The following is a 27,078-nucleotide window of genomic DNA, read 5'->3' as shown; positions in this document are numbered from 1 at the left end:
GTGAGAAATGAAGGGATCTCAAGAAAACCCTTGAGTCATTGACTATCTTGGTGAATTATTTTTCTTCCCAAATGAAGGCAAAAAGGTATTGGCTAGCTTTATCAACTGAATACTAAAGAATGCACTGCATAAATCAGTTACAGAAAAGAATTTACTTCCAGTGGGAATGGATACTGAGTATGAGGGTTAGAAATAACAGGGTATTAAGTGATACCAGTGTTGTTTTTGCTGAGAGGTCCTGGACCTCAGCCTCAGCCCTTAAATTTTCTCACTGAGAGAATGGAAGTGCTACAGGGGCTAGCACAAGGAATAATGAGGCCTTGAGCCTTGTAATCTTCTATTATGAGCTTTGTGCCTTGAAGGGCTGCTTCACTTTATAGGATATTGATTAATTCTGGGAAGAGGTTTTGAGGAATCTTTATGAATCCTAGTGGGAGGTACAGTATTAATTTTGCTGATACCAGTTGGAGATTTTGCCCATAAGGAAGGTGGTAGCCCATTCGGTAGGGACAAATGATCATTGTTTCCAGAATCAGCTCTAGTACTGTCAGAGACAGAACAAAATAAAAGATGTCAGACCATTTAATTCACTTGGTTACTTTGTTGACTTCTGTCAAATCCTAGTTATTTCCCCCTTTGGGAGAAAGACTTTTGGCATGATACTTTTTTTTTTTTTCAATTTTTATTTTACATTGGAGTGTAGTCGATTTACAATGTTGTGTTAGTTTCAAGTGTACACAAAATTGATTCATAGGCATGATACTTCTTTGAGAAGTCTCAGCCTAATGGTAATGACAGAGGAACTAAGGAGAAGAAGGTGTGTGTATCTCAAAGGGTCTAAACAAAAGGGAATAGGTCAGAGAGAGGAGCCTTTGGAGGTTCATTAGAGATCCACTGTTTGAACTGTTTTAGTACTCTGAAGCAGGGACTGCTTAATTGCGTTGAGCATTGAGAGTGTGGCAGCAATGTCAATTAGGACAAGAAGAGAGTCATCCCAATCTGGAGATATGTTTCTCCAAGCCGATTAAGAGAGAGAATTGAGAAAAGCCCCTGGTGTTCCTCAGAGCCCCATCATTGAGAGTTGGGAGGATGCTGGAAAGGCAGAGGGCTGGCTGAAGGTGCCTAAAGTCCTTAAATTTGTAACAATCTCTTTTCCAAAGCCCTGGCTCTTTTTTTTTTTTTGTACATGAATACTTCTAGCACATTTACTTATACCAGTCAAAACTAGACAAGGCACACATGTCCATCATCAGGTGAGTACATAAGTAAATTGTGGTTTAGCTGTACAATGGAATACTATTCTGTGATAGAAAAGAACAAATTAGTGACGTGTAATGAAATGGAGGAACCTCAAAATCATTATGCTGAGTGAAAAAGTCAGATGAAACATTTGCCCTAAAATTATTACATGTATAAAAAACTTTGGGAGTTCCTATTGTGACTCAGTAGTAATGAACCCAACTAGTATCCATGAGGTCTTAGGTTTAATCCCTGGCCTCGCTTAGTGAGTTAAGTGACCTACACCACCGTTGCCCTGAGTCGTGGTATAGGTCACAGATGTGATTTGACCCTTAGCCCAGGAATTTCCATATGCCTGAAGGTGCAGCTGTAAAAAGAAAAAAACAACAACAACAACAACAAAATTACCCAAGTGGAGGAGTTCCCTTGTGACATAGCAGGTTAAGGATCTGGCATTGTTGCTGCTATGCCATGGATTTGATCCCTGGCCCAGGAACTTATGCCTTGGGTGCAGCAAAAAATAAAAAGTAAAAATAGGAGTTCCCATCGTGGCGCAGTGGTTAACAAATCCGACTAGGAACAATGAGGTTTTGGGTTCAATCTCTGGCCTTGCTCAGTGGGTTAAGGATCTGGCGTTGCCGGGAACTGTGGTGTAGGTCACAGACACAGCTCGGGTCCTGCGTTGCTGTGGCTGTGGTGTAGGCTGGCAGCTATAGCTCCAATTGGACCCCTTGACTGAGAACCTCCATATACCATGAGCACAGACCAGAAAAGTGCAAACAAACAAACAACCTACCCAGGTGGAATCAACATATATATAAAGGAAGACCAGAATTTTCTTTAAAAACAATCTGAAGTCAGTTGTAATAAATAGGTTCATCAGATTTTTGTACAAGCCTGAATTTTCTTCCAGTTAATAGTCTTTGAAAAAGCCCTAGGAATTGCTTGATGAAGTCACCTAGCAATAGTTCGAGCCTAATCATATAATAAGTTTGTGGGCTGATCTCCCAGTAATTCTAGAGATATTTCAGGATATTCCCAATTAACCATTTTCATCTAATACTGGGCCTGGCCTTCACCAACAAGTATATGAACTAGTTGCTATAAGTCAGAGAAACCAGATTGGTAAATTTGAATGACTATATTAAATTCCTCAGCAAACCTGTGAGGATCTTCAATTCCTTTGGGAAAATCTTGACAATGGCTCACAGTTCAATATAAGGGAATATAAAAAAATTAAGGGTTTAGACTCTGGACTCTCAGAAGGCTTATTTTAAAGGGACAGGTTCTGACAAGTTGAGAGGAAAGGAAGCCAGGAGAGTATCAGAGAAAGGGGCAAGTTCCAGGAGAGAGTTAGTATAAGAGAACTGAGGGTATAGAAGGACAGAAATGGCCCTGGAGCCAGAGTCTGTCCACAAGGAGCCAAGGGAGGAAAAGATGGTGCCAGAGCCTCAGACAAAGAAGGCAAGAAGAGCCTGAGGCTTTGGGAGCCATTTTATCCCTTTTTAATTATTTATTTGCCTTAGTTAATCTTTTTTTTTTTTTTTTTTTTTTGACCACACTTTGGCATGTGGAAGGTCCCAGGCCAGGGTTTGAACTGGAACCACATTTGCGACCTATGCCACAGCTGTGACAATGCAGGATCTGTAACCTGTTGTGCCACATAGGAACATCTACATTTGCCTCAGTTGATCTTAAAATTTGATTTTTCAGAGAAGCAATTTTAGGTTCCTGATGTTTGGAAACCTTAAAATAGCAGTTGAAATAGGCATACCATTCAGTTCTGTATATTTTTGAGCTATTGTAGTCCAGTTCAGTTTTAAGGAAATTAAGTTTGGGGATTTCTAAAGTTCCATAGAATGTTCATTTATAATCTAAATTGCCTTTGGATAAGGTGGTCCACTTAGTTAGAAATGTGCATGGGGGAGGACCACAGTCTTTTTGGGCCAGAGTCCCGGGATATGGGGGCACCCTCAAAATATTTAAATAACTGAGATCCATTTCTCAGAGGTTTTTCTCAACAGTAAAAAACAACTTTCAGGAGTTCCCACTGTGGTGCACTGGGTTAAGCATATGAAAGAATGCAGCAGCTCAGGTCACTATGGAGGCACGCGTTTGCCCGGCACTGTGAGGTGAGGTAAAGGATCTGGCATTGCCACAGCCATGGAGTAGGTTGTACCTACAACTCAGATTCAACCCTTGGCCTGGGAACACCATATGCCACAGATGTGGACATAAAATAAAAAAAAAAAAAAATTTCTTCAAACAGCCTGCAAGCTATCACCAGCTATTTCTAAGGAAACAGATTGGACTTGTTGAAAAGGCCAGAGGTTTTTCAGCCAGTTTCCAGAGAACAGCCCTTATTCCATAGGAATGGGCCAGTGACCAGACTGGCACAGTTTCAGTGAAGCAGTCTCTCCCTGTTCCCGGAGGAATGGGCCTATCTATGGCTTCTCACCCAGCTTCAGTGAAAACAGCCTGATCTCAAAATCACACTGAAGGGTCAGAAGAGGCCATATAGCATAAAGCCTTAACCAGAAAAACAAAACCTTACAAGAGATCCTAAGTAAAGCCTGGAGGGCTTTAAATATAAAAAGGGCAGGACCACCATTTATTTTTCCAGCAAAGCTGGGCTTATGGCAGAGAATTGCAGCTCGGGGTCTGTAACCATGGTGAGCCGCATTCAGTCCTTGCATGGCAAGGGAAGAGCAGTTTTATAGAGGGGAAAGGGAGCACCCCAGTAAACAGAGCCCCTGGCTTTTCATTGGTTGAGTCTTTGCCAGGAAAGAAGAGGAGTCTTTCTTCTTCCTGTTGCGTTCTGCTCTTAACACAGGGCATGAGAGCGCCTTCTTCTGGTTTCCCAACTATATTTAATTGAGATTTCTGTTAATCAGTTTTTTCACTTTACTTGAACAGAGTTTCTGGAGAGAATCTATTATATACCCAGTATGTTTCTAGTTGTTATAGATACAGCAGTCAAAAAGACTGGCAGGAGTTCCCGTTGTGGTGCAGTGGAAACAAATCCGACTAGGAACCATGAGGTTGGGGGTTTGATCCCTGGCCTTGCCCAGTGGATTACAGATCCAACTTTGCTGTAAGCTGTGGTGTAGGTCACAGACGCTGCTCGAATCTGGCATCGCTGTGGCTGTGGTGTAGGCTGGTGGCTACAGCTCTGGTTAGACCCCTAGCCTGGGAACCTCCATATGCCACAAGTGCAGCCCTAAAAAGACCAAACAAACAAACAAACAAACAAAACTGACAAAAATCTTGCTCCTCATAGAGCTTACATTCTAATAGGACTGAGCAGATAGCAAACAAGATAAATAATAAATTTCTGCTGTTTTGTACTGGTAAATATCATGGAAGGGAAGGCAGGAAAGGGAACTAAGGAGTGTATAAGCAGGGGTGGGAATTAGGGATGGCCTCACTGAAACTACTTTTGAGAAGATATATTTGAAAGAAATAGCTTTGAGAATATGGGGGGCGGGGGAGGGAATGTTACTGACAGATGGAGTGGCAAGTTCAAGGCCCTAAGATGGGAACATGCCTGTTGTGTTCAAGGAACAAGTAGATCACTGTGCGAAAACAGAGGGTGAGGGGCAGATGAGATGATGTTGATCAGAGAGGTAATGAGGGCTGAGATCATATCAGTCCTTTAAGGTCACTGTAAGAATTTAGGCCTTTGGGAGTTCCCTTCAAGGCTCAGCGGTTAACGAACCCAACTAGGATCCATGAGGATGTGGGTTCGCTTCCCGGCCTTGCTTAGTGAGTTAAGGCTCTGGTGTTGCTGTGGTGTAGGCCAGCAGCTGTAGCTCCCATTTGACCCCTAGCCTGGGAAGTTGGAGGTGAGGCCCTAAAAAGCAAAAAAAAAAAAAAAGAGGAGGAAGAATTTAGGCCTTTAATCTGGTAAAATGGAAAGAAGTCTTTGAAGGTTTGGAGTAGAGGAATGATAGGCTATGACTTAGATTTTTTAACAGGCTCTTTCAGGCTCCTGTGTTAAAAATAGGTCTGAGAGGGATAAGGATGGCTGTTGCAATAATTCAAGGAGTGCTTGGAGCCAGAGAAGTGGAGATAGTGAGATATGTCAAAATCCTGGATGTATTTTGAAGGTTGAACCAACACGCTTTGCCAGCTGTCTGATGTGGGTCGTGAGAATAAGAGAGGAATCAAGTAGAACTCCCAAGGTTTTTGACCTGAATACATGGAAGGATGGAAATGCCATTACCTGAAATAGGGAAAACTCACAACAAGTTGTTATTGGGAGCAGGGGGCAGGGGAGTGGTTAAGGAGCAGGTGGATATCAAGAGCTCAGTTTGGGTCTTAGTAAGCTTGAGATAATTGTTGAGACGTCAAATGGAAATATCAGATTTGCAACTAGAAAAATGAATTTGGAATTCAGGAGACAGGCTGGTGCTGGAGCTAGAAGTTTGAATCATTAGTTAGAGATGAAGGAACAGCAGAAGGTGCTAAGAAGAGGGACCAGAAGAAGAAGAAAATCAGGTTTCTTGAGTGGCTCAGTGGATTAAGGATCTGGTGTCATCACTGCTGTGGCTCAAGTTGCTGCTTTGGCACAGGTTCCGTCACAGGCTGGGAGGAAGTTGTTTCACGGAGAGTGGTCAGCTTAACCTGATCCCTGAGAGAAAGTATGTACTAACTGGTAAAAGTATGTAGAAATGGTAGAAGTGAGGGCTCTGGAGGTAAATTTTACTCTTTCCACTATTGTGCTTAGATCAGTCTTGACCACAAAAATGTTTTGAATTGTCCTCTGAAACCAAGTAGTGCTGCTTTGGGATTGCGTTTTGTCCTGACAATATTGCACTCTTCCTGAGACCTGGGAGAACTTGACTACTGCCTCATACCTAAGTCATTTCCCCTTTATGTTGCTCCAGTGTTGATCACCTTCAAGAAGGGAGAATACTCAAGAGTTTCCTGGTGGCTTGGTGGGTTGAGAATCTTGTGTTGTCACTGCTGTGGCTCAGGTTTGATCCCTGGCCTGGGAACACCTGCATCCTGTGGGTGCAGCCAGAGAAAAGGTGGGGGGATACTCAGCACTCTGAAACTTAATTATGTTTAATGAGATGATGTCTGTGAGGCTCTTCCTAAGTATGAAAATAACCACCTAGAGAAACACTAAGCACTACTTTGACTAGTACTTTTAATGCTAATAAAGCATTATTATTAACTTCAAACATGCCAAGCCTTTCCTTATTTTGTGAATACTTATTCAAAATAGGAAGTTTTTAAAAATGAAAACCAGTTTTGTTTTGTTTTGTTTTTTTCTTTCTCTTCAGCCTACGTGCTGCCCTAAAGCTAGCCCCTACTAGAGAAACTAGGTCTGTTAAGTGTTATTTTCTGCTTTTTCCTTCCTGGCCTCGCTTTCTCCCAGCTGTTTCAACTCAGAACCTTGTAGGAAGAAAGTTACACTTCAGACAACTGTTTGCTTTGACATTTAAACAAGCCTCCATTTTGTTATTCCATTATTAGAATTTCTCCTCTTCCCCTCTCCCATTTCCAGCACTCTGTCTGACTTGTCTTTTCAGCTCATTCATTATTGCTAAGGTTTGCAGATTATACCAGAAGAAGGAGACAGATTTATAAACATGTGTTCCTACCCAGCTGTTTCAAAAGTAGGAATGATATTCCTCTTCTGATTGTATATCTGCTCTCTATATCTAGAGCTGTGCTTATCTGCCCTTGTTAATAAGGTGCCTACCTCTGAGTCTTACTGTGTTCATATTCAAATTGGTTATGCAGTGATCAGTGCAGCCCATCACTGGGAGGAGACATCCATTTGAATTAACTCTGTTAATAGCCAGAGAGAATTTAGCCCAGTTACTTTCTTTTTTGTTGTTTTGTTTTTGTTGTTGTTTTTATTGTTTTTTTGCCTTTTCTAGGGCTGTTTCCTCTGCATATGGAGGTTCCCAGGCTAGGGGTCTAATCCGAACTGTAGCCGCTGGCCTATGCCACAACCACAGCCACGCGGGATCCTAGCTGTGTCTGCAACCTATACCACAGCTCACGGCAACGCCAGATCCTTAACCCACTGAGCAAGGCCAGGGATTGAACCCTCAACCTCATGGTTCCTAGTCAGATTCGACTAGGAACCACTGAGCCATGATGGGAACTCCTAGCCCAGTTGCTTTATTAGTAGGTTTGCCATTTCCCTTAAAATGCCAGGGCCCTAAAACGGGATAGGAATCCTATCCTTTTTCCTTCTGGATGCCCACCTGTAATCCTTTATGTATTTTTTATCTAAGGTGAAGATAAAGGGACATTTTAAGGAAATTGTATAAAAAGAATAAGAATCCATTAAGAGATTGCTGTGTAATGCCTTAAAGATATGAGCGCTAGAGTTCCCTGGTGGCCTAGCAGTTAAGGATCCAGCATTGTCACTGCTGTGGTTTAGGTCACTGCTGTGACACAGGTTCGATTGCTGGCCCAGGAACTTCCAAATGCTGCAGTTGCAGCAAAAAAACAAACAAAAAAACACATGAACTTATTTATAAAACAGAGAGACTCCCAGACATAGAAAACAAACATGGTCACTGAAGGGGAAAGGGGGAGGGAGGGGTAAATTAGGAGTTTGGGATTAACATTGACACACTATATATATAAAATAGATAACCAACAAGGACCTACTGTATAGCACAGGGAATTAATATATATTCAATATCTTATAAAAACCTATAATGGAAGAGAATCTGAAAAAAGATTATATATATATAATATATATGATCACCATGTCGTATACCTGAATCTAACACATTTTAAATCAACTACGCCTCCATAAACTTAAAAAAAAAAATCCATTTGACTAAACTAAAGTTCTTTCTTGCTTTAATTTCATTAGATTGAGGCTTTCTAAGATAATCCTCTCCCTCCCCCCGCCCCCCAGCTCCTTTGTCTGATCTGGTCTTATGATAGAGCATCCTAAAATCTGATTTCAAGGGGAAGAGGGGCTAAATTGGGTCCTGTTTAAGGCCAGGCCCAAGAGTTCAGGGCTCAAGTCCTGATACCCTGTGGTTTTGTCTAACTACTCCCTTTGAACTGATTTACTGAAAGCCTGCTTGGGTTAAATCATCTAATTTAATTATTTCTGTTTCCTTCCTCTAGTATTAATTAAAAATATGAGATTCATAGTGGTTAAGTGACATGTCCAAGGTTATACTAATACAGAGCAAGGATGTGGACTAAGGTTTTCTGACTCCAAGTTCAGTGATCTTTAGACAGCATTCTGCATCAGAGAAGACAATGAATATAGGTGAGTTATTACAGAGAGGCCCTGGGAGTGCTTAATCAAACAGCATTTTATTAGTATATGACTAAAGAAAACAAAAGACTAATTCTAGAGTCTCCAGACTTATTCTCTAGATAAATTACATAGAAAATATGCCTGGGAACTTCAAATCAAGATGAACTAGTGTATTAAAACTTTTTTAAATAAAATTTTATTGGAGTAGAGTTGACTTACAGTGTTATGTTAGTTTCAGGTGTACAGCAACATGAATCAGTAATATATACATATACATCCATTCCTTTTCAGATTCTTTTCCCATATAGGTCACTACCATATTCAAACTTTTGACATATTCCTTCTGTTCTGAACACAAAGCCAGAAGTAAAATATATGAAATAGAAATAAAAGAACATCTTTGGGCTCAAAAACAAAATAACCATCTCCATGAACCCAAAATAGAAGAGATGTAAGTCACTGAGTGAGGCTGGAACTGAAGGCCTGCTGGCCTCCAGATATGAGACCAGAGAATGGTACCTGAGAGATGAGTTCTTGGTAACTAGGTACTGAAAATAGAGTTCATAAATAGAAAAAGTTAATTGAACAAAAAGAAATGAACTACTGATACATGCAACTACATGGTGAATCACGGAAGTATTATGCTAAGTGAAAGAAGCTAGATATAGGCTACATGCTGTCTGACTCAATGTATAGGAAATTCTTGAAGTTCTCGTCGTGGTGCAGCAGAAACAATCCCACTAGGAACCATGAAGTTGCAGGTTCGATCTCTGGCCTTGCTCAGTGGGTTTAGGATCCGGCGTTGACGTGAGCTGTGGTGTAGATCACAGATGCAGCTTGGATCTGGCATTGCTATAGCTGTGGCTGTGGTGTAGGCCGGCAACTGTAGCTCCCATTAGACCCCTATCCTGGGAACCTCCGTATGTTGCAGGTGCGGCCCTAAAAGGCAAAAAAGTAAAAGTATATGAAATTCTAGAGAAAGCAAAGCTATAGAGGCATAAACCAGTTTAGTCATTGTCTGGGGTTGGAGATGGTGAAATAAGATTGACTGCACAGGGGCTGAGTACTTTTTGAATAATGGAAATGTTCTATAACTTGCTTGTGGTGATTATACAACTATATATATTAATCACATTCGTCAAACTATATGTATTTTAAAATGCATTAATTTGGTTGTATATAAATTATAACTATAAAGGTTTTCTTTTTGTTTTGTTTTGTTTTTTGTCTTTTTGCCTTCTCTAGGGCCGCTCCTGCGGCATATGTAAGTTCCCAGGCTAGGGGTCCAATCGGAGCTACAGCTGCTGTCCTATGCCATAGCCGCAGCAACGTCAGATCCGAGCCACGTCTGGGACCTACACCACAGCTCACGGCAACACTGAATCCTTAACCCACTGAGCAAGGCCAGGGATTGAACCCACATCCTCATGGATACTAGTCGGGTTCATAACCATTGAGCCATGATGCAAACTCCTAAAACTTTATTTCTGAAGCAATATTTGAATTTCATATAATTTTACATGTCATAAAATACTATCTCCTTTTCATTTTTTCCTGCCACTAAAAATGTAAAATCTTTGGAGTTCCCACTGTGATGCAGTGGGTTAAGGAGCCAGAGTTTTCGTGACTGTGGCATAGGTCACAACTGTGACTTGGATTCGATCCCTGGCCCAGGAATTTACATATGCCGTGGGTGTAGCCAAAAAAAACACAGGAGTCACGAGAAAGAAAAAGACTATAATACAGTAGGAAAATGAGCAAAGGATATGAACAGATAGTTCACTTGAAAAGAAATACAAATGTCTCATAATGGTATCTTGTAGTGAAATGATATACAAACTCAAAATAAGAAACATGACATTAAAACTACATAAAGCACTGCAGGTGTTCTCATGCATTACTGGTGGGTGTGTAAGTCAGTACATCCTCCTTGAGGGCAGTTTGGCAGTATTTATGAAAAATCCAAATACAGATGCTCTGTGACTAGCAATTTTACTTATAGGAATTTATCTTTTTTTTTTTTTTTTTTTTTTTTTTGTCTTTTTGCCATTTCTTGGGCTGCTCTTACGGCATATGGAGGTTCCCAGGCTAGGGGTTGAATGGGAGCTATAGCCACCAGCCTACACCAGAGCCACAGCAACACGGGATCCGAGCTGCGTCTGCGACCTACACCACAGCTCACAGCAATGCTGGATCCTTAACCCACTGAGCAAGGGCAGGGATGGAACCCGCAACCTCATGGTTCCTAGTCGGATTCGTTAACCACTGTGCCATGACGGGAACTCCCCAGGAATTTATCTTACAGACACATTCATGTATGTAAGTTAAAACATTTGTACAAGGTTATTCATTCAGTGTTATTTTTAATAGCAGAAGAGTAAAGCAACCTGAATGTCCATTAATAGGGGACTGCATAAATAAATGATGGTATGGTTTGAAATCATTCAGATGCAATCATTGAAAAGAATGAAGTAGTTCGTGTGTACTCATACAGGAATGATCCAAAATACATGGTTACATGGGAAATGTGCAGAACATTGGTATATATTGTTACCCTTTGAGGAAGAGTGTATAAACGTATTTGCTTGTAAATGTGTAAAATATCTCTGGAGGAATACATGGATATCCATGGATGTTTCTGAGTGGGGGACCTAAAAGGCTGAAGAAGAGTGACAGGGGGGATACTTAATTTCATTTTTAATTTTTATTTTTTGCTTTTTAGGGCCACACCCAAGGCATAGGGAGGTTCCCAGGCTAGGGGTCAAATCAGAGCTGTAACTGCCAGCCTGCACCACAGCCACAGCAATGCCAGATCTAAGCCACATCTGTGACCTATACCAAAATGCCGGATCCTTGACCCACTGAATGAGGCCAGGAGTGGAACCTGCGTCCTCATAGATGCTAGTCAGATTTGCTTCCGATGAGCCGCGATGGGAACTCCGGGATACTTAATTTTATGTTGGGGTTTGTTTGAGGTTTTTTGCTACCTTTTACATTTTGGAGTGTGACTATATTATCTATTCAGAAGCATCTTTAAATAAAATGAACATGTCAGGAATGTTCATTGTGATGTCATTTAAAAATGAAAATGTGCAAAACCATCTAAATTTCTCTCAACAGTATGTATAAATTGGGGTCAAATCATGCAGTGACATATGTGAGCATAGTTGAAATAAATGGGTTAAGCTTTTTATGTCAGTATAGATAAATCTCAAATTTATAATGTTAAGTGAGAAAGATAAGTTACACACCCAGCGGGATTTTATCAATGGAAAGTTTGAAAATACAGTAAATAATGCATTTCAGCTATGATGTTTTATTCTTTTTTTTTTTTTTTTTAAACCAAAATGTCTTTAACGGGATGGTTTCCTGTTCATCTGGATTCAGGGTGCTTTTAGTGCTGCTTCCATCAGAAGGAGCAGCCTCTGTAAGCCTTGCCTTTCCTCCTGTAGGCTGGTAAAGGACAGTAGAGCAGCCAGCACATAAAACCACTTGTGTATGGCTAAAGATGGTGGTGATTTTATAGCATCCTGGGCATTTCACTTCCATGAAATAGGAATTGGGGCTCTGTACCAGGCACTTCTTGTTGTTTCCTCTTTCCTCTGCTGGGGAGGGATGAAGATCTTTTGCAAGGGGTATGTTCCCATAGGGAGAGTGTCACCACTGGAAAGCTGTTTTATTCTTTAAAAAAGAAATGTAATGGATGTATAGCACAAAATCTTATAAACCCATTAAGCTGGGTACGTGTATTTTTGTTGTTATCCTTTGTACTTTTTTTAGTGTGTTTGAAATACTGAACAGTTCTTTTTTTAAGTTAAGAATATGCCAGAGTTCCCATTGTGGCTCAGTGTAAGAACCTGACTAGCATCTATGAGGATGCAGGTTCAATCCCTGGCCTCGCTCAGTGGATTAAGGATCCAGTGTTGCCGAAAGCTGTGCTGTAGGTTGCAGAAGCAGCTTGGATCCAGTGTTGCTTTGGCTGTGGCATAGGTAGGCAGCTGCAGCTCTCATTCAACCCCTAGCCCAGAAATAGCCACATGCCACACGTGGGACCCTTAAAAAGTTAAGAAAATGTGCCTAAGAGTTCCCACTGTGGCACATTGGGATCAGCGGCACCTTGGGAGCACTGGCACACAGGTTTAATCCCCTGCCTGGCATAGCGGATTAAGTATCCAGCTTTGCTGCAGCTACAACTTAGGTCACAGCTACTGCTTGTATCTGATCCTTGGCCCAGGAACTCCATATGCTGCAGGATGGCCAAGAAAGAAAAAAAAAAGAAAAAGAAAACGTGCATTAACTGGACCATAGAATCTTTGCAACTATTGCCCATCGTAAGGGGCCCTAGCAACTGTTTCAGGAAATGTCCCAAGGAACTGTTCCAGCCTGATCCTGTTAAGTGCACTGGGAACCAAAGCACCCCCTAAGCCCTCCTACCGGAGCCAGAATGCTCCTCACCCAGAAAACACTCTTCTCAGTGGCCAACAGCATTTCTCTTGTGTATATCTGAGTTTTCTTGTCTTCCAGGGATGTTGGTGGTGAATGTAACATGGAGGAACAAGACTTATGTAGGTACACTTCTGGACTGCACACGGCATGACTGGGCACCCCCCAGGTAAGCACTCTGCAGCTTTTTAGTTTATGTTAGTCTGAACCACCCTAATCAGTAATCCCTTATACCTTTATCCTGCTAGAGTTGGACAGTCTTTAAAAGATATCCAGCTTTGGGAGTTTCCGTCATGGCTCAGTGGTTAATGAATCTGACTAGGAACCATGAGGTTGCAGGTTTGATCCCTGGCCTCCGTGGGTTAAGGATCTGGCATTGCCGTGAACTGTGGTGTAGGTCACAGACGCAGCTCAGATCCCACATTGCTGTGGCTGTGGCTGTGGCTGTGGTAAAGGCCGGCGGCTACAGCTCTGATAAGACTGGGAACCTCCGTGTGCCGTGAGAGTGGCCCTAGAAAAGGCAAAAAGACATAAATAAATAAATAAATAAAAGATACCCAGCTTTTAAAGGACGTTATGGTATAGAGACAAGGGAAGGCATTATATTCATCTGGCATTCAAGAAGAATAAATGAATTAGGTATTAATGGGTTGAGTAGCAATGGTGAGAAGATCCTATCTAAGCCTTCGTTTGGAATTACTGAATTCTGGCTTCTGCCTATACTCACATTGAGACCAAGGCCAGAATCCGACTGTGGGTGAACAAGCATTCATTGGTGATGTTTTGTTTTTGTCTCTGCTTTTTTTAGGACTGCATCTGTGGCACACGAAAGTTCCCAAGCTAGGGGTCGAACTGGAGCTGCAGCTGCCTGCTTATATCATAGCCACTTGAACTTGGGATCCGAGCTGCATCTGTGACCTATGCCTCAGCTTGCAGCAAGCCAGATCCTTAACCTACTGAGCCAGACCAGGGATCGCACCTGCATCCCTTGCGGATACTAGCTGGTTTCGTTACCACTGAGCCACAACGGGAACTCTGGTGATGTTTTTTGATAGTAGCTATCTCTTAGAAATTTAAACTTAAGAACATTTTCAGTTTTATAAACCCCACTAGACAGCTCTGGGTTTTGCAAGGACCTTTTCAAGTTGCATTTGGCCCTAAGACTGATATAGCTTATTCCTAATATTAATTTCCAGTTTGCCAGGGTTAGAGGAAATCTTTGGGAATAATTTATAGGTAGCATGCAGATAACATCCTAGGAGCTCACCAGTTAATGTAGTTACCATGCTTTCCAAAGTTCCTTTAACAAATCCTATTCAGTGAAAATGAGAGTTACCATCTGGCCAGTTCTTCTGAAAGCTACAGATGAACTGGCTTGAAGAGATCTTGTGTTCTTAATAATATCCTGTTGTGTTTGTTCTTTGCCAAGGTTCTGTGACTCTCCCACCAGTGACTTGGAAATGCGCAATGGTCGGGGTAGAGGCAAACGCATGCGTCCCAACAGTAACACACCTGTCAACGAGACAGCTGCAGCCTCTGACAACAAAGGGACCAGTAGTAGCAGCAAAACCCGTGCAGGAGCCAATAGCAAAGGCCGACGGGGCAGCCAGAATTCTTCAGAACATCGCCCACCTGCTAGTAGCACCTCTGAGGATGTCAAGGCCAGCCCTTCCTCAGCTAATAAGCGGAAAAACAAGCCCCTTTCAGACATGGAACTGAATTCTAGCTCGGAGGACTCCAAAGGGAGCAAGCGTGTGCGCACGAATTCCATGGGCTCAGCCACTGGCCCCCCACCTGGGACCAAGGTGGAACCCACTGTTCTGGACAGAAATTGTCCCTCTCCAGTCCTGATTGACTGTCCCCACCCAAACTGCAACAAAAAGTACAAGCACATCAATGGACTTAAGTACCACCAAGCTCATGCCCATACAGATGATGACAGCAAACCTGAAGCAGATGGGGACAGTGAGTATGGAGAGGAGCCCACCCTCCACACAGACCTCGGGAGCTGCAATGGTGCATCTGTCTCACAAAAAGGTTCCTTGTCCCCTGCCCGCTCAGCTACCCCCAAAGTTCGGCTCGTAGAGCCTCACAGCCCTTCTCCTTCCAGCAAATTCAGCACAAAAGGCCTCTGTAAGAAAAAGTTGAGTGGGGACGGGGACACAGATCTCGGGGCCTTATCCAATGATGGTTCTGATGATGGACCCTCAGTAATGGATGAAACAAGCAATGATGCCTTTGATTCTTTGGAAAGGAAGTGTATGGAAAAAGAAAAGTGTAAAAAACCCTCTAGTTTGAAACCCGAAAAGATTCCTTCCAAAAGTTTAAAGTCAGCCCGGCCCATTGCCCCTGCCATCCCCCCACAGCAAATTTATACCTTCCAGACGGCCACCTTCACAGCAGCAAGCCCAGGCTCCTCCTCAGGCTTGACCACCACGGTGGTCCAGGCCATGCCCAACAGCCCCCAACTCAAGCCCATTCAGCCCAAGCCCACTGTGATGGGAGAACCTTTCACAGTCAACCCTGCCTTGACTCCGGCCAAGGACAAGAAAAAGAAAGACAAAAAAAAGAAGGAGTCTTCAAAGGAACTTGAAAGTCCCCTGACCCCCGGGAAGGTATGTCGAGCAGAAGAAGGCAAAAGCCCATTCAGGGAATCATCAGGAGATGGGGTGAAGATGGAGGGGCTTCTAAATGGCTCCTCAGACCCCCACCAGAGCCGCCTGGCTAGCATCAAGGCCGAAGCTGACAAGATCTATAGCTTCACGGACAATGCTCCCAGCCCATCAATTGGAGGCAGCAGCCGCTTAGACAGCACTACCCCCACCCAGCCCATGACTCCCTTACATGTAGTGACCCAGAATGGAGCCGAAGCCAGCTCAGTCAAAACCAATAGCCCCGCTTACTCCGACATCTCTGATGCTGGGGAGGATGGGGAGGGCAAAGTGGACAGTGTCAAATCAAAGGACCCTGAACAACTGGTTAAGGAAGGAGCTAAGAAAACTCTTTTCCCTCCCCAGCCGCAGAGCAAAGACTCACCATATTACCAAGGCTTTGAGAGTTACTATTCTCCAAATTATGCACAATCCAGCCCAGGGGCTCTGAACCCCAGCAGCCAGGCTGGAGTGGAGAGCCAGGCCCTGAAGGCAAAAAAGGATGAGGAGCCCGAGAGCATGGAGGGGAAAGTGAAGAACGACGCCTGTGAGGAAAAGAAACCAGAGCTGAGCAGTTCCAGTCAGCAACCCTCCGTCATCCAGCAACGTCCCAACATGTACATGCAGTCCCTGTACTACAACCAGTATGCCTACGTGCCCCCCTACGGCTACAGCGACCAGAGCTACCACACCCATCTGCTGAGCACGAACACAGCTTACCGGCAACAGTATGAAGAGCAGCAGAAACGGCAGAGCTTGGAGCAGCAGCAGCGGGGACTGGACAAGAAGGCAGAAATGGGCCTTAAAGAGCGGGAGGCAGCTCTCAAGGAAGAATGGAAGCAAAAGCCGTCGATCCCCCCAACTCTCACCAAGGCCCCCAGCCTGACAGACCTGGTGAAGTCAGGACCCGGCAAGGCCAAGGAGCCAGGGGCTGACCCTGCCAAATCAGTCATTATTCCCAAGCTAGACGACTCTTCCAAACTCCCCAGCCAGGCCCCAGAAGGACTTAAAGTGAAGCTGAGTGAGGCCAGCCACCTAGGCAAGGAGGCCTCTGAGGCCAAGGCAGGTCCTGAGTGTGGCCGACAGGCAGAGGTGGACCCAATACTCTGGTACCGACAGGTAACTAACTGTTTTGGAAGGAAATACTGTTTGCCTTTCTCTCTTCCCCACAAATCAAGATTGTGCTTATGTAGGGGAATCAACAACATACAGATTAGTAGGAGAGCTCTATAATTTTAGGGAATCTTTACCTTTGTAAATCATTTTAATGTTTTTGTTTTGGGGGGCTTTTTGGTCCGCACCCATGAAGTTCCCAGGCCAGGGTCAAATCTGAGCCACAGCTGCAATCTACATCACAGCTGCAGCAATGATGGATCCTTAATCCGCTGTGCCACATCAGGAACTCCTTAATGTTTTTTTTTAAAAAGCACTGTTTATACCAGTAAAAGGTGTTTTTCCCATTTGACAAGAGCCCAGATAAGTTAGCTTGATTTGTCTGAAGTTATTTGAGATACCACAAGCAGAGCCAGAACTAGACCTAGGTAGCTAGTGATGCCTAGTCCAGTATTTCGTGCACTGTTTTGTTCCTATGGAATGAGTTAATGGTGACTACTCAATTATTTAGAGTAGGCTACTCTAGTCAGACTGAGTTACTCTCAAAAAGATTTTATAGGCAGAGTTAGAATTAGAACTTGGTCTTAGGTTTTGCTTCGTGCATGAGACTTAGAAAGTCTCCCTTTCCTTCTTTGTGCCACAGACCAGCCTCCTCTGAGCTGGGCAGCACCTATAGCTCTACCCCTAAGCTTGTTCTCAAGAAGTGAAACAACCTAAATACCCTTGGAAAGAGAGCGGCTTCTTCTAGTCAAGGAGTTATTTCCCCAGAATGCTGGTTCTCTCCTAGAGAAGACCCACTGGTGGATTTCCCCTTTCTGTCCCCACATCTTACTTCCTTTTGTGGGTGGGTGGGTGGTGGGTGGAGGGGAGGCAGACATTTAACCAGGAGGGACCAGAGTTGCTTGTAAATGAAGTTCATTAGAGCCCGAGAGCCTGCTGTGCCCCAGGTGTCTAGTATCATCTGCTTTGGTGTTTCTCCTGGGACCGTGGGCTTGAAATCTCTCTCAACTGTGCAACACTCCAAGCCCTTTCTGTGATTGTTGTAGGAAGCAGAACCCCGGATGTGGACATATGTTTATCCTGCCAAGTACTCGGACATCAAGTCAGAGGATGAGCGGTGGAAAGAGGAGCGGGACCGCAAATTGAAGGAAGAAAGGAGTCGGAGTAAGGACTCTGTTCCCAAGGAGGATGGGAAGGAAAGCACAAGTAGTGACTGCAAGCTGCCCACATCTGAGGAGTCCCGTCTCGGGAGCAAGGAGCCCCGACCAAGTGTCCACGTGCCTGTGTCCTCCCCCCTCACCCAGCACCAGTCCTACATCCCCTACATGCACGGCTACTCCTACGGCCAGTCCTACGACCCCAACCACCCCAGCTACCGAGGCATGCCTGCTGTGATGATGCAGAACTACCCAGGTATGGCACCTGTTTTCAGCTGCTGTTCCATTAATTAGGAAGGGAAATGGAACAGATTTAGAATCCATAGTTTTCTTACTCAGCTCTAAGGTTTGAGGCTCAGGTAGATGACAGCCCTTCTTTGAATGTGACGCTCTGTGACGTGGTCCCACTAACCTGGAGTCCCTTGAATGAGCCCCTCATTACAGTCTAAGGGAAAACTTCTCCCTCCCTTGCACCAGCTACAGGGTTGACTGTACAGTCAATTTTCATGGATAAATAAAGGCAAAATGTCCTTTCTACCAGTGCCATCTTCCCTCAGCTGGGATTTCTTAAATACATATTTTGCAATGTGCTAATAAGCACTGTAGGGAATACAAAAGAAATAGGGAAGACTAGTCCAATCCCCTTAAGGACCTTACAACTTAATTGCAGCAAGAGAGACACCTGGAACAAATAAAATTCAAATGAGGACAGTGCATATATTAATTTACAAGATCGTGTTTAGCTATAAGGTCAGGAGGCAGTTGGTGAGGGGAAGAGCAGTTTGAAGACAAATTGGGGGCAAGTCCAGCTAGAAGAGGTTCAGTTGGGGAAAGATAAACTCTTTATACGGGCATCCATGAATTCCTGGGGAGAGGGACACCAAGTAGGAATTTAAGTGTTTTGTAACTTGTTAGAAGAAAATTCTTATTCACCTCTACTCACTGATCTCTCTTGCCTAAAGAGCCATGTGGGATGCAAGAGCCCTTCTTTCACAGGAGAGCAGCTGAAACAGTCTTAATATTGACATTATAAGGCAACTTCTAAATAGGACATGTAAGCTTTACACACGGAGATAAGAAATTGTCTCATCCTGTAGTATTACTTTCTCTTGTTACCCCATTCCTATATAAAGACAGTAATTAATTCCATTTGATGAGTACCAGCTATGGGCCAGGCATGGACTAGGGGATTTATGTACATTATTTAACTCTATCACCCTGTAAAGTAAGTATTGGAATCTTCTTTTTGTTTGTTTTCTCTTTTTAGGGCCACACCCGTGGCATATGCAAGTTCCCAGGCTAGGGGTCGAATCGGAGCTGCACCTGGCGACCTATACCACAGCCATAGCAATGCCAGATCTGAGCCGCATCTGTGACTGACACAACATCACTGAGCAAGGTCAGGGATTGAAGCCCCATCCTCATGAATACTAGTCCAGTTCATGAGCTGAGCCACAATGGGAACTCCAGTATCTTCATGTTGATGGGCAAGAAACTGAGGCTCAGAGTTCCCATTGTGGTACACTGGAAATGAACCCTACTAGGAACCATGAGGTTGCAGGTTCAATCCCTGGCCTCACTCAGTGGGTTAAGGATCCAGCGTTGCTGTGAGCTTCGGTGTAGGTCACAGACTCGGCTTGGATCCCAAGTTGCTGTGGCTGTGGCATAGGCCGGCGGCAACAGCTCCGATTCAGCCCCTAGCCTGGGAACCTCCATATGCTGTGGGTGTGGCCCTTTAAAAAAAAAAAAAAAGAGAGAGAAAGAAACTGAAGCTCAAAAAATTGCTAATTTGTTCAGGGATACCCAACTGGCAATTCTCAGATGTAGGATTTGAGCCCCAAAACATCTGCCTCCAAATCCAGCGATCTTTCAAATTCTATGTCTGTATCACTTCTCCAAGATGAATCTGAGATTAGGGCTCTGAGGAAGTTGATTCCCCAGAAACTGAGGGCCACATTTCTAATACCCCTTAGCTGTTTACCTCTAAAGCTCAGTGGAGGAAGGACACACTAAGAGTCTCAGCCTGCAGACACATGGTACAATATAGCTCAGCCTGTGCCTACGAAAGCTGATGCCCCCAACCAGGTTCACTGAAGCAGAGTTTCTTCTGCCTTGTCCATCTCTTTGACTGCTTTATTTCTCCTCCCTAGGTTCCTACCTGCCTTCCAGCTATTCTTTCTCCCCATATGGCAGCAAGGTCTCAGGGGGTGAAGATGCTGACAAAGCACGCTCCAGCCCCAGTGTCAGTTGTAAATCCAGCTCAGAGTCCAAAGCCCTGGACATCTTGCAGCAGCATGCCAGTCATTACAAGAGCAAGTCGCCTACGGTAAGGGAGGTGCAGTGACACTGGCTGTTGTCAAAGACCAATAAGGCCAGATCCAGGGTCTGGGAGAAGGTGGGCAGATTTAGGTCCTGACCACAGTGCGGTTTGGTTGACTTGACATTAGCTCCCCCAGGCACCTCCTTGATTCTTAGGTGTCCTACATTTTTAGAGTCGTGATGTGGGCTCTGGGCATCTTGCTTTCATGCGTGTGTCTCACAGCAGTGCTATTGTGTCTGCTTTCCTTTCCAGATAAGTGATAAAAATTCTCAGGAGAGAGATCGGGGAGGCTGTGGGGTGGTTGGGGGTGGTGGCAGCTGTAGCAGCGTCGGGGGAGCAGGCGGGGGTGAAAGGAGTGTTGACCGGCCCCGCACCTCGCCTTCTCAGCGCCTAATGTCCACACACCACCACCACCACCACCTGGGGTACTCATTGCTCCCAGCACAGTACAACTTACCCTATGCAGCAGGTAAGCCTCATTTCCCCAGCTTCCTTTTTTTTTTTTTTTTTCCTTCTTTTGGCCACACCTATTGCATGTGGAAGTTCCCAGGCCAGAGACTGAACCCACACCACAGCAGCAAGCTAAGCCACTGCATTGACAATGCCAGATACTTATTAACTTGCTGAGCCCCAAGAGAACTCCTCACCTCCTATCTTTTCTCCTGCATCCCAGTAGTATTGCTCACAGCAGGGGGCCCCTGGTAAGAATCTTCCCCCCTGTTTTTCCTTTGAGCTTCTAATCTGTCCAGAATCCTAGCCTCCTGCAGACAATCAATAAAATAATCATGACATTTATTTCCTCCTTTGGAGCTTGGGGATTCTCAATGCCTCCAGAAAATTGGCTTTGATATTCAGAATAAGGAGCAAGTGTTCTCACAGCCAAAACGTAACAAGCAACTGAAAAATAGAGCCTCGTTATCTATTCCCAGCCACTATATCTGACGAAGTATCAGATTTTCTTCTGTCAGCACCCCAGAACTCAGTGGGGCTAGGAATTTAAGGAGAAACTACCCCCCACACACACCCAGTACCCACCCAGCTGGCAAGAAGGGAGGACGCTTAAGGGGAGGGTTCTGGGAGCACTCCACTAACACATCCTCCTTCTCACTCAGGGCTTTCCTCTACAGCCATTGTTGCCAGCCAGCAAGGCTCAACCCCTTCACTCTACCCACCCCCCCGGAGGTGAGAATGGTAAGTAACTTTTTAATTTGGGGCAACATGTAGAGAGCAGAGTTAAGTTGCTACCTGGATCACAGAACCCCTCAGTGAGGGATAGCTCTGTGAGCTCAGTGGTCTGAAAATGGTGGAACCCTGGCCAAGCTTCTTGTGCAGGTCTCCCCTGAGGCGCAGTGCCCCTGAGAGGAGCTGTGGAAGGCTTCTGTCTCCTCCGGAGACCAGGACTGGCCCTGCCCCACAGTTCATTTTCTTGGAGCTCCACCTTGTGGTTGTTTTACTACAGGCTGAGTGCCTAGTTATCTGTCCATGTTTCCCTTGCAGAACACCAAGTGCCCGGATAGTCAGCTTCACGGGCCCGGACTGGCTCACCCAAGGAGGTGCTGGAGGTGCCATATAGACATCAGTTAAATGGTGTTGATCATCTGTTTGCCGTTCCCACCATGACTGAAGGCAGACCCTTGGCTATCTCGCCTCCACGAGACCCCTGGACTCCCTGACCCTCCCTCAGGAGCTGGAGAGCTGGTACTTAGCAAAAATATTTATTCTCTTGGCCACGGTCATGACTGCTGTGGCCTCTGTGGAGATGAAGGCACTGGGAGCAACTAGGGGAACATGGCCTCAGCCCAGAGAAGTCACTACTCTGTTCCCCCAGTCCCTGGTCAGCTGCCAGAGCAGTAACCCCGCATCCGCCCCCCGCCCCTGCCCAGGGAGGGATCCCAAGCACTGGGTAAGGTCTGAAGACAGCACAGCAGCCATACCCCTCACCATCATTACCACCATCGCCAGACCCTGCATCTCCCCAGCAGTTTGGGCCCTGGGAACTGGTAGCACGTGGAGGAATTAGAATCTCAGGAAAGAAACTGGGGGATGTTTTCTCTGCAGTTGTGAAAAAGAGGTCTTCAAACATGAAAACTTCTCCCCACTCATGTGAGCACATGTAAACGCTCAGAGCCCAGCCTGAAAAGGGAGACTAAGGCATCTGGCCCACCGTGGCCTCGGGCTGTTAGGCAGAGGGCTGGGGCCCCAACACCAGCACAGGGCTCCCCAGGGGTATCAGGCGAGAGCTGGAGCTGGAGCACGAAGGGAGTCTGTGAACTAGAAGCTGCATCCCCACAAAGTCCTGCTGCTGCTTAGCCCCATTCCTTGCCCTCTTCTTCTTTCTCTCCTGATCCCTTGGTGCCTTTCCTACGGGATCTCCACGCTGATGTCTCCTCTTCTTTTCCGCTGCTTGGCTCTTTAAGACTCAGGCAGGTAAAATAGTCCCCCCCACACACGGGGGGTGGGGGGCTTTGGATCTGCCTCCCGGTCACCTGAGAGCAAGCCAGGAGGCAGGCCCTGGGAGCACCCAGCCCTCCTTAGAGATGTCCTGCCCAAGCAGTCATCTGCGTGTCCTCCCCACATAGCGCCACAAAGCTGTACTGCCCAGTTTCCTGTACACAACTACATGACTTCATATAGCTCAGTCTATACCCCTGTGTGTGCCAAGAGAAGCTGTGTTTCTTTGTTACACACATTTTTGTTTTAGGGGCCACTGACCGTGGGAGGTGATGTGTTCCTTAGATTCTGGGGTAACACATGCAAGCCATTACTCCTCGGAGCCCCAGAGGGTACTCAGAGGAGCTGTGCTTTGAGGCAGAGACGTTTCTCCGCTCTCCTTAGAAACGCACTCCCAGTCCAGCTTTATGCTCTTTGTACTGGGAAAGTGGCAGTGATTTGTTGCTTTATTGGAGTCACTTCTTCCCCAAAGTATGGGGAGCTTTAGCTCTTAATTTGCTTTTGAGGTACCATCCCCTTTGTCCTCCTTCTCCTCTTCTGTCTTTCCTTGACCTTCTGGATTGAGATGCAGACAGACACCAACCTAGGTTAGAGACGGGTGTTTGTCACCAGAGTGCCAAAAGGGACCGTTTAAGAGCAGGGACTTGGCTCTGACAGTCTGGGGCATGGAGATGGAGGACAGTAAGCACAATGCCCAGGAGAGGCTGCTTTCCAAGCACCCCAGGGCCCTGCTCTAGAGAGGCTTGAGGTCTCTTGCCCAAGGGGAGCCCCTCTGACCTGCAGACCTTTCCTCTAGGTTTCCACGTCCTTGTTTTTGTTCAAGTTGGCTTTTGAGCCCTCCCCACAACCCAGTTTTAGACCTCTTAGCAGGCCCCAGGCAGCCCCTCCCACCCCATCATGCCTTCTGCCTCCTGCTGCCCCAGCAAGCAGTCCCCTGAGCAATGACGTCCCCTTAACCCGTGGAAGCAGTTGGTGTGGACACCCTCACCCCACCTTACCCAAGTCACCCCCCTGGAAGGATGGCTCTGAATTTCAGCCTGACTGTGCCCTCCCAGGCTTCTGTGGGGTGCAGCCAAGGGCTCATCTCTGTTCCTGTTTGCTTTTAAATATCGTTGTGTGTTTTGTATCTGTGGCGCTGGCTTACAGCGTGCTCTGTACATATTGTGAAGAAACTGTTTGGAGTAATTTTCTTTTCTGTTGGGCAGGCATGGCCCCGCTTTCCCGCCCTTTCCACTTTGTTCTGTAACAGAGAAGAGGAATTTCTGTATTAGCGGGACCCTTGGGTTCTGCAGAAGGAAACTGCTTTTTCTTTTTTTCCTATTTTCCCTTGAAAAACATTTGGTTCTTTGATCCTTATATCCAAGTCTCCCTTGAAAAGCAGGAGCTGAGCTGCCCAGAAGAGCAGGTGAAAGCAACAGTGGCAGAATGGCACTGCCCTTTCCTGATCCTCCTGGTCCCTGATCCTTGCCAGGTCCAGTCCTCCCTCCCCGAAGTAACACGAAACAGCAGCAGTGATGGATCAAGGAGAGCTCCTTGATGAGTGCTGAGTGTTACTCACCTCTAGGTCTCTGTACGTGGGGAGGAGGAACACGGCTGGGGCATCTGTGGCACCGGTGCCCTGGTCATAGGGATGAGACCCTCAAGGATTCCCACTTCACCCCAGAGAAGGCTGCTAAGGGCCACGACCACACCACGGCTCTCTCTGAGCCACCCCTGCTCAGTTCTCTTGACAGACATTGCTTGTCCAGGCCCTCACAGAGGAGCTAGAAAGAAGCAGCCTCGTCCCCAAGTGGGATAGCCAAGGCTTGGTGAGCTGCTCTTTAGGATTCACATCTGCTTCTTCCTCGTTTAAGGTGTGCCAGTTCCCTTTGTCCTCTTTCCCTGCCTGTACATGTATGTATACATGTATGATATCTCCTTCTCTGACCTCACCCTCTCCACATGTCTCAAGGTCAAAGGACCACATGCAGAAGGGTTAAGGGGGCAACCCATGAAATGAAATGATCCTTCTTGAACCTCTTCTCTCCAGGCTCCACGGTGGGGGTTGGGGGGCCTAGTTGCAGGAGTGGGAGGGTTAAGACTAACGAAGGGCTAGAGAGCTATTGCCTACAGGCTTCGAGGTCACCCACGCCACTTATTATCCCGTACACCCTTTCACCATCTCAGTGTCTACTCTGATGCCCCCAAGATTCAACCGAGCAGCTAGCTGGCCCCATAATTCTGGGCCTTTGTTATTTGTTTTACTATTAGGGCCTCCCAGGAAGCTTTCTGATGATCCTCTGCCATGGGCCCCTCCTGGGATTGAGCCCCTCCCAGGCCCCGTCCCCAGCCCCTCCTGCCCCAGCCCACCCGCTTGCCTTGGTGCTCAGCCCCCCATTGGGAGCAGGTTGGGGCGAGCTGGAGGCCCGGGCTGGAGGGGCAGTGTTGCTGTTCATAGCTTTTGTTCCATTGGCGTTGCTCTGTTGGATTTAATTTCAGTCTTCCTGATTCTTCCCTTCTGTAAAGTGTACATTACCAAGTTCCTTGTTTTTTTATATATATATATAAATATATATATATACAAACTGTACTCTTTTTGCCTTTGTACATTCAGGCAAGAAGAGAAAATAAATCTTTTTAAGAGACAATCACAAATCTGTGAGGGCTGCTGGTTATTTCTCCTGGAGTTTGCTGCTGAGCTGCCTCCTCTTCCCTCCCCACTTCTCCATTCTCCCTCAGCTTTCCTGATCTTCCTGGTCCTGCTCCATATGCATCCTCAGCTCCACCTCCCCTGGCTGATGGCAAGCTGTTGAATCCAGTGTCCAGACTACCTGCCCTGCAGCGTTTTCCAGCCTGGCCTCGGGCTTACTCAGGAGCTTTATCCTGTGCCCTGGCCTCTCCTGTCTTCCCTCTTAGATCCCATTCACCGAAGTGGCTTTCGACCCCTGGGTACTCTGGGACCTGTCTCCCAGAGGCCCTGGCTTTGGACACTACCTGTGAAACTATGCAGCTGGGAGCTTTCTGCCTAAGAGTTTGCACTACTTCAATCCGCCTGGGAGTTAGAACGGATGGTTTTTAGGAATGAGTGGGAAACTAGCCCCCAAAACTCCCCCAAATGCCAGCCCCCAGACTAGCTCTGATCCAGAGCCCAGAGAATATTCCTGGCTGGTGGACTCATGGCTACCCCATCAGAACAAGGGCTAAGGGTTTATGGGTCAAGAGCATTTGATCAGAATTTCAAAGGGTGGTACATTCTGAAACACAGCCCGACCAAACCATTGTTCCACCTCTTGAACTTTCTCCCTTTCCTCTAATTTCCTTCCCCCTTTTTTCCCCTTTCTCTCTACTTCCTTTTCTTAATTGGCTTTGGAATTGAAGTATATTTTTAAATTATTTGTTGTATTTATTGAATAAAGTTTTTAATGTCCCTGTTCTTAAATTTAGACTTAATTTGCCTTTCACATATCTCCCCTATCCTGTTCCACCCTCCCACTCCCAAAATATTTCACCTTCTACGTTGCTTTTTTAATTGGAGTGCAAATTTTGGGTGCCGTATTGCTTTCCTGTCTTATCTAGCAGAAGATTTTTTTTTTCTTTTTGAAATATTAGCTGAGTGCCTGGGTTTCCCATTCAGCCTTTCTAAAGAACCCCGGCTGTATTCAAGAGGATCCACCAGAAGGTGGCAGCAGAATCTCAGGCATGTTTCCTGTCCACCCTGCTAGCTTTGTTTTTCTTGGTTCTTTATCCCTGTCTACATTCCTTGAGTTTGAATTTAACATTTGAATCCTAAACTGCTTATATTTTAACGTGGCCCTTGTCAGCATTCACATAGATCTCTGTTGTAAATAACTTACTGTAATGACCATTTTTCACTCACAGACTTTATGCTGTCTCTAGGGGTTATCTGCCCAGTGGACAAAATCTTTTAAGCCCTTATTTCAGATCAATGTCTCTAGGCCCAGACTCTACCATTGAGGTGAAGATGCTGAACTCACTTCTTTTAATAAATACCAGGTGGAGTCCTAGGTTAATGTGAAAACCCAAGTAAGCACCACACAGAACAGTGTGAAAATGAGCAAAAGGCTCAGAGAAAACTAAGAACAACCACAGCGCAACAGTAAGTTAATAGCTCTAAAGCTGTAGGAGGTGGAAGAATGTGCCCAGAACCTCATTTAGGAAAAATGGAAGCAAAAGGAAAAAAGTACTAGTAAACCCTTGAGAAATTAAAAAGAGATCACAGGTAAAGAGTATTCTATCCCCCTCCAAAAGGAGAAAACTATCTTTCTAGGGAAGGTGCGTTTCGCTTCCTTCAAACCCCTCCAGGAATGGGAATGTCTGGCAGCTCCATGTGAACACCAAGACCCAGTTTTAGGACCCAGCCTGCTATACAAAAAACCTAAGAATGGCTTGGATTCTGGTATATATAGAGTGTATGCTGGATGAAGCCATGTGTACATACCTGTCTCCAGAGGG

At 45.5% G+C, this 27,078-nt stretch overlaps 1 protein-coding gene and 1 pseudogene across 4 annotated transcripts in view; one reads left to right on the top strand and one right to left on the bottom strand.

Annotated features, from left to right (window-relative positions):
• Positions 1-26,044, top strand: part of ZNF609 (zinc finger protein 609) — a 242,975-nt gene extending 216,931 nt beyond the window's left edge. For 3 of the 4 annotated variants that reach the window (XM_084967309.1, XM_003121465.5, XM_084967317.1), the window contains 7 exons: positions 13,016-13,103; positions 14,364-16,704; positions 17,745-18,111; positions 20,006-20,181; positions 20,428-20,644; positions 21,288-21,366; positions 21,673-26,044. In XM_084967309.1, coding sequence (XP_084823435.1) covers positions 13,016-13,103; positions 14,364-16,704; positions 17,745-18,111; positions 20,006-20,181; positions 20,428-20,644; positions 21,288-21,361 — 3,263 coding nt within the window. In that variant the 3' untranslated portion in view covers positions 21,362-21,366; positions 21,673-26,044. The remainder of the gene's footprint in view (positions 1-13,015; positions 13,104-14,363; positions 16,705-17,744; positions 18,112-20,005; positions 20,182-20,427; positions 20,645-21,287; positions 21,367-21,672) is intronic. The other variant, XM_013992893.3, reaches the window with a different exon arrangement.
• Positions 11,752-12,138, bottom strand: LOC102168143 (small ribosomal subunit protein eS27-like pseudogene; annotated as a pseudogene).
• Positions 26,045-27,078: the final 1,034 nt, after the last annotated feature.

The sequence above is a fragment of the Sus scrofa genome, chromosome 1 (genome assembly GCF_054392235.1).
Source record: "Sus scrofa isolate SSC_HxYL_T2T_F1_AM1 chromosome 1, Sscrofa_HxYL_maternal_Yorkshire_Landrace_v2.0, whole genome shotgun sequence".
NCBI classification, from domain to species: domain Eukaryota; kingdom Metazoa; phylum Chordata; class Mammalia; order Artiodactyla; family Suidae; genus Sus; species Sus scrofa.
Note: the sequence above shows the minus strand (reverse complement) of the source record. Positions and strands in the feature narration are given on the sequence as shown.